Consider the following 12651-nt stretch of genomic DNA (forward strand, 5'->3'; position numbering starts at 1 on the left):
GAAATTTTTTGTAATAATTACTTCATGTGATTGTAAAAATTACTTAAATCCCATGCCATATTTAGTAATGATACATTTTACATGTAATTTTTACTTTACTTTTAAAACGAAAAGAAATTGGATATAAAGTAAAAAGTGAAATATAATAACCAAATATGGAATGATTTAAAGCAAGTGATATAATCACATGGGATAATGATTACAAAAATTTTTTATTTAAGTTTAAAAATTTCACTTTCTTTTTTTTTAATTCCCCTTGCAACCAAACAGAGCCTATAGGCTACAAGAACTCCTTTGAAATATCCAAGTGCCCCAAGTCCTCAACATGATTGAAACTGAACCTACATTTGCTTGCTAACCCATAGCCTCTATATTGAAGAAAAGAATCAGATTGGTATCTACATGTTGTCATGTAGCTCTACTTGCATGGTTTTAACACTTATCGGCCTTTGCTTATTCAAAGCATTTCAGTTTACTGGTATATTGTTAAGTTTTTAAACGATACGTCAAAAACTCCAGAGCTGATGGAACATGTTAAATCAAACCCTTTAACTTATCTCATACTAGGTTGGTCTAATCTAACGCTCATACACTAGAGTGGGTCCCATTAGACACATAACATACATACTAATGTAGTGGAACTCTGATAGACTGTTGTCACTCCTTGGTAGATCTTCCCATGAACTAAAAATTCAACTGGTGGCTCTTGAGAGGGGTTGCTCCCCCTGTTCACATCACCTATAATAACTATAGGAGCATCATTATCGCCATCAACACCATCTATATCTCCATTGTCTTTTTGTACATCTTCAAATTCCATTCGATTCCAGTTATTTAGACTGTCTGGATCCGGATTTGGTTTTCGATTCCAATTCTAATTTGACACCTTAATCATACTAATTATCAAATGTTGGCTAGTCCCGATCTTGATTCAACCCATAGGTTACTTAGTTTGGGCTAGGGTTTTGACCACCTTATGTCTAACACCATTTTTTATGTAACCCATGGCACAAATTTTGTGTACCAAAACAAATCATAAGGTCAGATTTGGGTTAGTCAATCCTAATTTAGATTGGATTTGGATTGGTTTACAAAAAGGCAATTTCATAAATTCCCATAACGAGAAAATTTTGCCACCAGTGAAAACGATTCAATCCAACAAATTCAATAAAAAAGGAGAGGGAAATTTTCTCTTTTTGAATATTTCTTTCCAAACTGTTAAAATAATTCCAAAGATAATAAGATTTTCTTTCTTTTTACGGAAAGAGAAAGGGCCATAGCCAGCAGATTCTGGTGTAACTTCCCTCTCTATTTATGGGATAGTCAGCCAAGGTTCAAACTCCAGGTATTGGATTCGTATCGGTCATTACCAAAACTTTTTTGGATTGGGATCAGATCGGTACAAATCGGTCAAGATCGGTCAAAACATCCCTAAAATCGTTTTTTTATGGATCGGGTCATGTATCGGTCAAAGTTGATGGATGTTTTGATCTCGGGATCGGATCGATCGATATTATCCGGATCGGATCGGTCAATATCGATTGGTATTGATCAGTATCGGTCAAGATAATATAAAAATAAAAAAAACCCTAAAAACTTTAAAAAAATAAAAAAATATTCAATCGGATCAGATCAGCCGATCCAAGGAACTATCCAGTCAAATCTTGTTGTATCGGTCTAATCTCGGGATCGGCCTCGACCGATACCTATCCGATCCGGCCAATATCAATCGATCCGATCCGAGATTCAGAACCATATAAGCCAACAGACTCTGGTGTAACTTCTTCCATCTCTACATATAATTCTATAGAACCTCACACACAGGAGGAATAGAGAGTGAGGGAGACTTAACAATGGCGTCACCATTAATCTCTTCTGTTTTTCTTCCTCTAATCAGCTTCTTCACACTTGCTTCCGTGGCTGTGGCTAGATCTGCACCAGTTCCACAAGAAATTTTGGCTCAGCAAGAAGCAGATCGAGTTATCAGACTTCCTGGGCAGCCATTAGTGAATTTCAAACAATATGCTGGGTATGTTACAGTAAATGAGAGCCATGGAAGAGCATTGTTCTATTGGTTCTTTGAAGCAACTCATAAGCCTGAGAAGAAACCTCTCCTTTTGTGGCTTAATGGAGGTATTAGATCTTTTTACTGATTTATAATCTTCTTAGTTGGAGTGGATTAATAACTATTAGTGGGTTTTAGCTTTTCTGATTTATAATTTTCTTTAGGTCTTTTATTTTTTTTCTTCTTATGGAGAATTCTATATAAATAGAAATTTTGCATTATTTTTTTTTCTTTTTGTATCCACTAATTTTTGCCGAGACAATGGTGACCTAGAATCTTCATAAAACTCTTTATACATTGAAATTTAGTTCTTCAAATATTTTTTCATGTGATTTTAGGTCAAAATTTCTCTTTGTTTTGCTATAATATTAATACTAGGGAAAGAGATTCATGCATGATCGAGTACGTAACATCGATGACTTTGTATTATAAGGGAAGGTTGTTTTGATATCTCATTTTGGGGGGGGGGGGGGTTTGCTTTGTCCCCGTTAGGGGTGAAACAGGGTCGGGTTGGACTGGGTTTTTAAAACCCAGCCAAACCCTGAGTCCTCTTAGCTCAGCCCAAGCACAACCCAACCCTGAGGTCGGGCTGAGTTATGCTCAACCCTATTGAGCTCAGCCCAACCCAACCCAACCCGGCCTTGATTGACCTTGATTGACCTTGATCGGGCTGGGCTGCACTAGGTTGGCCTTGATTGGCCCCACTTTTTTTGTCTTTTGCATCTAATAAAATGACACACATCATTAGTGCTACCAAGGTTTCGTGTCTTACTTCTTTTTGGACTAGAAACTTAAAATATTAAATATTTTCATTTAATTATGTTGGACCTTTTTTTAATAAACCAATAGAATGACATCATAAAAAGACAATTAGAATTTTAACATTGAATTGCCATATTATAACACAGGGGCTAGGTTGGGCCTGGCTCAGCCGCCTGAGTTCTCAACCCTGGCCTGGCCCGACCCGGCCTGACCCTAGACTTAAAAATTTCAACCCTAACCCATCCTTAGGGTTGAAATATACAACCCAAGCACTGTTCAGACTCAGGGCGGGCTCAGGCCAACAGGACCAAACTTACACCTCTAGTCTCCATCCAAGGGTTTCAAGTATATGTCCATGCACCATGCACGACCATACATGAAACTTTTTGTCCTGATATTAACAAATCCTGGTCGTACAACAAAACCTTTAATTTATTTGAACAAATTTAAATATTGAAACAGCTAGTCAGCTATTTCACTATTTTAGATGAAATTGATTTCAATTTCTCATAACTAAGGTTAAAAAATCATACCAAACACCTTAATTTCAATTTATGATCCCGTGAATTTGAAATAAAAATCATACCAAAACAGCCCTAAAGAAATCAACAAACCCTGATCAAACTTGAGTAAATAATTGATTTTTAATTTTTCTAATCATAAAATACAGGTCCAGGATGTTCTTCTATTGGCTATGGAGCAGCAGAAGAACTTGGGCCATTCTTGATGCAAAAAGGAACCCCAGAGCTTAGATTCAACAACAACACATGGAACAAAGGTAATAATACAAACACTCCATTTCTTATCTTATTTAGAAACTATTGCTAATATGTTTAATCATTTTCTCAGCTGCCAACTTATTATTCTTGGAATCTCCTGTTGGGGTTGGATTTTCTTATACAAATACAAGCAAGGATATAGATGAACTTGGAGATACAATCACTGGTAATTAATTAAAATTTTACAAATCTGTTAAAAATTTCTATATATTTTCTTTCCTTTAGTTTTTTCTATTTCCAGTGATATTTATACTGTGATTTTAATTTATAATCAGCAAAGGATTCCTATACTTTTCTTGTCAACTGGTTGCGGAGGTTCCCTCAATACAAATCTCATGATTTTTATATTTCTGGTGAAAGCTATGCAGGTATACCTATCCTATAGAAACAAGAAATTTCCTTATTTATGAATCTCTTTCTCTTTATTTTTGAATGTGTTTGTGTAAGCTTAATTGGAACCATGGTTTTGATTTATTTATTATTAATTTTTGTTCAATTTTTAGGGCACTATGTTCCCCAGCTTGCTGAAGTGATCTTTGATGCCAATAAAATTGTCTCAAAGGAGGATCACATAAATCTCAAGGGTTTCATTGTGAGTTTTCTTCAACTAAATTTAGCAACAAAGAGGGAAAAGATCTTGGTTTTGTTTTTTGGGTGATTAAAATATATTTAAAAAGTCCATAATTCTTTCCCCCCAAAATGAAGGAAAGAATAGGAAAAAAAAGGGTCGGTGTTCTCTATGGGTGAGTGTGGCTCCTGTATGTGCACAAAGGCCAATGAGAGCACACGTGTTGGCATCATGGGGGGCGGGATTTATGCCTTTAATGGGAGATGGGACGATCATTTCACCTCTCATCTGTGTTTGGGCATGGACGAATACACTCCCCCTACAGAATTTTTCTCAAAAAAAATTACATGAAAAGATATAGAAAATGACAACCTATCTCGGCTGTATCAAGCTGGAAGGGAAATCCAAAAAGAATACATGGACAAAGCCAGCCCAAAACAGCCAGACCCCTGTGCCAACATGAGAGAACCTAGCCACAATGAAAATAGGTTTTCTCATAAAAAAAAGGACCGAGTTTCCCTCCATCCACGTTGAATGGGATTGTTCGAAAATACCCTCTTATTACTCATTCTGGCCTTCGATTCACCAAGGGGTGGGAGAAGGCGGGAATGGATATCCGGGGTATTTTGAAACATATAAAAACCCTAGAAGGGGTTTGTGAACCTTAGAATGATAGGTGAACCATCCTCTATGAGTGGAGGAAAACTTTGTCTTAAAAAAATGTTATGAAATTAGTCCAAAATTACTTCAGAGTTTTCTCATATATAATTCTCTCTAGATTTTCTGTATCATATTTTTTCTTCTTCTTATATATACAGATTGGAAATGCATTGTTGGATGATGATACAGATCAGACTGGAATGATTGAATATGCTTGGGATCATGCTGTGATTTCTGATGGTGTTTATAACGATGTTAAGCAACACTGCAACTTCAGTGTTGAAGGATCAACAAAGGAATGCGATAAGGCCCTTGATGAATACTTCTCTGTTTATTATATTATTGACATGTATAGCTTATACACTTCTACATGTGTGGAGGACACAAACAAAACCACCAGAACACAACGGACCATCATCCAAGGCGTTGCTCCGAAATTATTCTCCAAATTTGTAAGTTTTATAAAAAAAAATTATGAGAAAAAGAACCTTGAAAGGCATCAGCAGCGTGGTCCCTATGCCTAGACACAGAGAGGTGTGAAATGACCGTCCTGTCACCCATGAAAGACGAAAATCCCTTCTCTGTTGATCATTTCGCCAAATTGGGAGAGGGGCCACGCTGCCATGTCTATTTTGCTACGTATACAGATGGCGTGATCATTCTGACCATTGGTTGGATAGAGATAACCTCTCTAGGGGTGCAAGTTTGGCCTTGTTGGCCCGAACCCGCCCTGACCCGCCCTAAGCTCGAATAGGGTATGGGCTGAGATATTTGGCCCTGAGGATGAGTCAGGGCTGGAAATTTCTGGCCCTGAGTCAGGGTTGGGCGGTCGGGTCAGGCTAGGGTTGAGGCCTCGGGCTAAGCCTGGCCCGACCCTGTTTTAAGTTATATTATAAAATATATATTTATATAATATATATATTATAAACTTTAAACATCACCCACATTTTGTTATTTATATATGAAAACAATAAGTGATATAATACATTTTATTACACTGTTATTTTACGTAAAATTGATAATTTTCTCCCTGGCCCATTCCAGCCCATGCGTTTCCTTCCTCCTCCCCATGATCAGGGCCAATCAGGGTCAGCCTGGCCCGACCCTGAGGGCGGGTCAGGGTTGGATTAATTCTCCGAGTCAGCGTCGGGTTGGGCCTGGGCCCATCTAAGGAGACTTAGGGTTGGGCTAAGGTTCTATAAAGCACGGCCTAACCCGACCCTGTTGCAGCTCTAATCTACATTAGTCACGTATCAAATTTCAGATTTAATTCAAACATTGGTGATTGGCATGCATCCCGTATAGGTCCATTACCATGCACTCTCCAAACATAGTTGGAAGACCATGTTTTTTTGCTTGCTCGATCACCCATTTAAAACCAGACGAGTCGGGCAAGTCTGGTCAATGAGTTTTTTTTTTTTTCCTTTTTAATGCCTTCCTTCTTTTCTTCTCTAAGTAAAGAAGGATTAAAGCTATGGTTACTTCACACCTGAGAAGAAAAAAAGGTCTAATATTGAAGACAATAAGAAAAAACTCTAGGGTTTTGTATAATTGTAGAACAAAAACATATTGGTGTGAGTCTTCATGACTCTTGACTAGGTTTCATGTTATTTTTTTTACTCTGAACTCGGGTTACTTGTCGAAATCAAAACCTGGTTTTCCAACTATGCTCCAAGCTTCAACAGTGACAAATGTTTTAGATAGGAAAAACCATGAAAAATGAACAGCTCACATATGTTTGTGACTCCAAAAATTAAAAACCCTAGATATTATTAGATTTTGTATTAATCTGTTTTATATATAATTCTAAATCTGTTAAACAGGATTGGTGGTGGCATAGGAGACCAGCTGGCTATGATCCATGCGTGTCTGACTACTCTGAGGTTTACTTCAATCGACAAGATGTCCAAGAAGCTCTCCATGCTAATGTTACCAAAAATATTCCATATCCATGGACTCATTGCAGGTTCTATTACAACTATAATCTTTTTTCTTTGGGTGACTGATATATAGGAAAAGAATTACTAACCGGCAGTGTAATGCGGCGTGCACCTGCACCTAGACATAGTCGTGCGCGATACAATCAGCGCACCCTTAGTCTTTTCCACCTTTCCAGGGGGTGCATCCATCATTTCGTGCACGGCTATGTCTGGGTGCATCCGTTTCTTCTATTACGATACTATAGTGTAATTGCAAGGTTTTAACTCTCAATGTTTGAGAAACAGTGACACTATTGGCTTTTGGAAGGATGCACCTTCTTCCATGCTCCCTATCATCAGAAAACTTATAGATGGAGGCCTTCGTATATGGATTTTCAGGTATACTTGCATCATTTTTTGGTGGATTTTTATCGATTAATTATTATATTATAATTATAATTAATTTTCTGATTATAAATTTAAATTTATTTATTTTGGCAGTGGAGATACTGATGGTAGAATTCCTGTAACGGCAACGAGATACACACTGAGAAAGCTTGGCTTGAAGATCAAACAGGATTGGACTCCATGGTATACATACCATCAACAGGTAATAATTTCTAGGCGTCACTATGACTAGTGAAGTATTAAACTTCACTATTTACCACTTCGTAGTACATGAATTAGTCCAAGAGTAGATTTTTGAACCCATTAGATAAATTTATCTGCTAGTAGTAATCTTGCTTCTAATTTTATTACCCTTTGCTTACCAAAAAAAATATATTCCCCCATTTTTATAATATAATTTTATAAATGGGGCGCTGTTCTCTGTGCCACAGCACAGCCTGCGCTCAGGCACATGGGGGTGGGCGCAATGACCACCCTGCCCCCTGCACAGGTTGCCCATGTGGCTGGGCGCAGGCTGCACTGTGGTACAGAGAACATTCTCCCTTTATAAATTTTGAAGGATAAAGTTTTCCTTCACTGTATGGTGAAGGTTCACCACCTCATCCTTGGGTTCACAAAATCTTATAGGGTTTTAGTATAACTCCCAAAATACCCTCGTGATACCCTCTCACACGCATCCTTCAGCCCACTGCAAATGGGAATATCTGCGACGAATGGATTCCCATTCACCGTGGCTAAATGAAAACTCGGTCCAACTTTGAAACAGAGCAAATTCTCGGCTTGTTTGTGGGTTTTAATAAAATTTTATTGTCTTTCTTTTAATTTAATTTAATTTTATTTTCTAATATAGGTTGGTGGCTGGACTATTACCTATGATGGGCTGACATTTGTCACCGTAAGAGCCGCTGGTCATCAGGTTCCTACCTTTGTACCCAAGAAAGCACTTCAGCTGGTTAGGCACTATCTGGCCAATGAGAAGCTTCCATCCAAGCCGTTCTAGTATATACTTAATATCAATTCTCTATCACTACTCTTTTTCATTTGTGATAAAACCATTTCATAGAATTAAGTTTCCATTCTTCATAGATTTTCATTGTCTCTCCATTGATATTAATGTAATTGCAAGCGTGTAGGACAGAGAAAGGGCTTTAATTGAAGGAAAATGCAACATTTTAAATTTAGGGAAAAAGTTCTCTGTTCGGGAGTGTGGCCTACGCCAGCAGTCCCATGAGTCTATCTCTCTCTTTCCCATGTGAAAAGACATCTTTGCCCCCTTGTTTTAAGGAGGAGAGAGATAGACACATGGAAGTGCTGGTGTAGGCCATACTCCCGTACAGAAAACTGCTTCTCTTAAATTTATTATTAATAGATACAAAGAATGTTGTATAGTTGCATGACCCGTGTGGTTCTTGCGCTTAGACACTGAAGTACGCAAACTTTTCATGCTACCCCATGGAAAGATGTAGATCCTGCCCAAGACGAAGCTTGAGCACACTCCCAATGGCTAGTACGTGCATGCAAACTTTAGAGGCCTAGACAGCGATCTCTATATTTTTAGTGGATTCATTCATTATAGCATTGCAATTCTATCTATTTCATATTATAATTTGGTATCTTATTGCCTTTTCCCTAATGGACACCCAAAGAAGGAACTTAGATGGGGGATTATTGTATTTGAATCATTTCTTTGTTCGACTTCAACTGTTGTTGGGTCATTGCGTTATGTTTACCTATATATCAAGGATGTTTGCCATCCTAGGAGGTTTTGAAGCCATATATCTAAAATTTTGCAGAATATAGAATTAAAAAAAAATAATCACATTAGAAAAAAATCATGCCTTATATAGCATTAGGGTAACGACAATTGGTATATTTCATTAGCTAATGCTTCTTTGTTCCTATTCATTCATATTACAATATTATGAACTTTGTCTACGGTGAGAATAGACCAACTATTAAATCTTGGGTGGAAATTTCTTTTACATGTTTAGTCCCCTTTCATTTTGAAAGTTCTTTCTATTTCTACATCTTTGCCCATTTTCGTTTATGAGGTTTCTTTCAATATCTTAGTGACAAAAGATAACTACATTCTAGCTAAATAGAAGACATAAGTGATAAATAATAGATTAGGTTTTAAGAAGAGTGACAGTAACAATCCAAACTACTAAGTTGCTCTGCCTCGTGCTGCAGAAAAGAACTAGGAAAGAATGGACAAACGAAAATTGAATGGGCCCACATCTATAAAAGTAGAATAGCTTATTTATATAGAATGGTAAAAGAGCCCGTAAGAGATCAATAGGAAAATGGAGGGATAGTTACGAATTTGATATTGTTACAATAAATATGGATGGACCATTTCATGAATTATATGTCATGATAACCCAAAATCTTGATAATTAGCTTTTGGTCTTTCGATCGAAAATATCGATGAAGGCATTTAGGTGCACTATTAGACCTTAGGGATTGTAATTTTCCATGAATTTCTCATTTGTCACTCAACAACATAACTTTTTTATTTTTTTAAAGAGTCGATGAATCAAACAATATTTTAGCCTCTTCTTTTACCTATAAATCAAACTTTTTCTTGTTATAATTGTTCAATTCCTATTATTATCAAGGGAGAATGTTCTCTGTACCACAGCGTAGGTTACGCCCAAGCATATGAGCAGCCTGTGAAGGGGGTAGGGTGGTTATTGCGCCCACCCCCATGTGCCTGGCGTAGAAAACAGCACCCCTATTATCAATTATATAACTCGGATCCTTCGATGTAGAAATAAAAACAGATCGACTGTTACTTCATCGAAAGCAACGGAATTCTAAACTCTAAAAGATGTGTATGACAACGATTCTTCAAATATGGGACTCTGGGATTTATTTTTATTGTTCAGGGTGTTTTTGGAAAGTTAATTACTAGACAGTCGGGTGTATAAATAATTGGATAAATTATCGATCATCCCCTGGTTTTCAATCGAAACTCAAATCACCCCCTGATTTTTTAAAAAACTCAAATATCCCCCTCTACAGTAACGGTGTTAACTTAAATCAAACCAAAAAATAAAATGACAAATTTAACCTCAAATTTTAACTTTTCAAATTTGACTTTTCATTTTCACTTTTCATCTCTCTCCACTCTCACGATAATCTCTACCGTCTCTCCTAATCTCAAAGAAGCCGCCGGAGATGGAGATGCTGCCGCTGTGCTGTGGGCGCAAGGAGAAATCAGAGAAGCCACCGGAGATGGAGATGTCCGAGCCAAATGTCGGAGCACTCTTTAACATCACACTGCCGCCTCTTGCGGTGGTCGAATGAGAGGGCCGACGGCCTAGGAAGGGCTAGGGTTGTTGCGGAATGGGGTTTGTTCAGAGTCGAATGTCCTGCGTTAGTGGTACCTGCAGTTTTGATCCCAGTTCAGTGAAAAGAAATATTGGAGCAGCAAGAAACTTCTCCCATGATGTGTATGAGACGATAACAAGCAGTAGTATATCACCAGAAAAATCACAAAGACAGCACCCAAATAAATCCACCAATATAAAAACCGATAAGACTAGGAAAAGTCACCTCTGGCCAGCAATGAATCATTGACAAAAAACCTCAGGTAAACATTGTTTGATTAGTCTCCAAATCTGAGGATATATAGCAGCACAATAGGGCATATAAACACCACAATATCATACTTATTTGATGAAGTTACAACAACCAGCAATAAAAAGATGCAATTCTGAAACTGAAAACCCAGAATTTGGGTGATTTAAAATTGCATCCAACCCAAAAGGCATATGACCTTCAAATCAAGGTCGAAGGACCTTCCACAGATCGAGGTGGGGATAACACTCTAGAACACCAACTAAAGGGTTTGGTCTTCTGCAATTCGGAGGGGAGAGTAGATTGCAGGAATGGTTTTGATCTTGGCTATGGCTGTTTGGAACCACAACTGGTAAGGAGGTGCGCCGGTACGTCCAGACTCTGGCCCTAAGATTGAAGAGGCACCAGCGAGAGTTATGACGGATCAAAACCATCGTCAACGTCTTACTATCTTTGAGAGAGAGAGATGCAAGGACCGGTAGCGGTGGCCGGTGGGTTGCAGGTCGGTCATACGAGGAAGATGACTGATTTTGGGGTTTTTAGTTTCAAGGGTAAAATTGTAAATCAACATTGGTCAAGGGTAGTTTAGGGATTTACATTTATTTAACTGGCTGACATCATCGCTTAACAACATAAAACTAAGAATAAATTACTCAGACCTCCCCTGAACTATCTGATAATTCAGGGAACCTCCCCTGTCCTTCTGACAACTACTCATACCTCCCCTACTTTACAAACTGGGCTTCACTTAGTCCCAGGCCGTTAACGGTGTTAATAATTAACCTGATGTGACCAAAATGCCCTTACTTACAAAAGACAACAACAACGCACCTTTTCCCATTTTTCTTCTTCTTCTTTTTTCTCCTGCAAACCTTGAATCCAGATGAGATGCAACAACACTCTGTCTCTCCAAAACCTATCTCCTCATCCTTCTCGTTTTCACTTTCACAACACTCTTTTTCCTCCTGCAAACCTTGAACCCAGATGAAATGCAACATCACTCTTCTCTCCAAAACCCACCTCCGCAGCATCTTTATCACATCAGTCCCACATGGAAAACCTAGATCATAAGGCACTTACGTTTTCAAAATTTTTGCCTTCAATTTGATGTCTTGCCAAGAAGTTTTGCTCAGTACATCATTGAAGAATAATATATTCATTCTAACCATTCGAAATTCTACAAAACAGAGTTTCAGAAATCAGACCATAAATTATTAGTAATTTCCATTCTTCCCAAATTGAAGCCCATCATCCAAGAGGGTTCATTCCAGATTTGCAGGATCTTCAGAACATTTGGGGTAGGTCTGGTCAATTTCAGTTCCGCACTTTGCTTCACATCAAACCCATCAACATAGAACTTTGCACAATTTCTAGACATGAAATATGAACTCCCATGACCACATTGATAAGAAGATTTCTCAGCTTATGCAGTGGAAGCCTTTGTCCGAGCAAGAGGTTCCCTTATTGTCTTAGACTTCTCCTGCCATTTCCTTTTCAAATCCAATCTATTTTTGTCTGATGAAAAAAAAAATCAACTTTTTTCCCCACCAAATGTTCGGTGTATTGTTCTTAATTCTTGTTTGAGCTGGTTTGATTCGTGTCTTTCTCAGTGGATTTCCGTGATATGTGAGGATTTAAGTGTCTCCATCTGGAAACATGATTTTGTTTGTTCATTTTGCTTTCGTCTATTAGTGATCTAGGATTTGGGTTCAGTTAGGGTTTTCTCTGGTGATCTGGGAGTGCAATTTGATGAGATCGTGGGTTTGTTGCCCTAGATTTGTTCTGTAAGTGAATCTAATTCGCCTTAGATCATGGGTTCATTTGAAGTTTTGTGCAGTAAAAACTGGTCCAATAATCATCATACTTTAAGAAGCATTTACTTCTCCTTCTCTTCAAGAAAAAAAGTGT

General features: G+C 37.9%; 1 protein-coding gene across 1 annotated transcript; it reads left to right on the forward strand.

Annotated features, from left to right (window-relative positions):
- The first annotated feature begins 1841 nt into the window (after positions 1 to 1841).
- On the forward strand, positions 1842 to 8174 carry LOC122646017 (serine carboxypeptidase-like 34). Its single transcript, XM_043839470.1, has 10 exons — positions 1842 to 2133; positions 3498 to 3605; positions 3677 to 3772; positions 3882 to 3974; positions 4110 to 4198; positions 4993 to 5286; positions 6658 to 6800; positions 7060 to 7152; positions 7255 to 7363; positions 8012 to 8174. The coding sequence occupies exons 1-10, from the start codon at positions 1854 to 1856 to the stop codon at positions 8159 to 8161; spliced, it is 1455 nt and encodes a 484-aa protein (XP_043695405.1). The 5' UTR covers positions 1842 to 1853; the 3' UTR covers positions 8162 to 8174.
- The last annotated feature ends 4477 nt before the right edge of the window (positions 8175 to 12651 follow it).

The sequence above is a fragment of the Telopea speciosissima genome, chromosome 11 (genome assembly GCF_018873765.1).
Source record: "Telopea speciosissima isolate NSW1024214 ecotype Mountain lineage chromosome 11, Tspe_v1, whole genome shotgun sequence".
NCBI classification, from domain to species: Eukaryota; Viridiplantae; Streptophyta; class Magnoliopsida; order Proteales; family Proteaceae; genus Telopea; species Telopea speciosissima.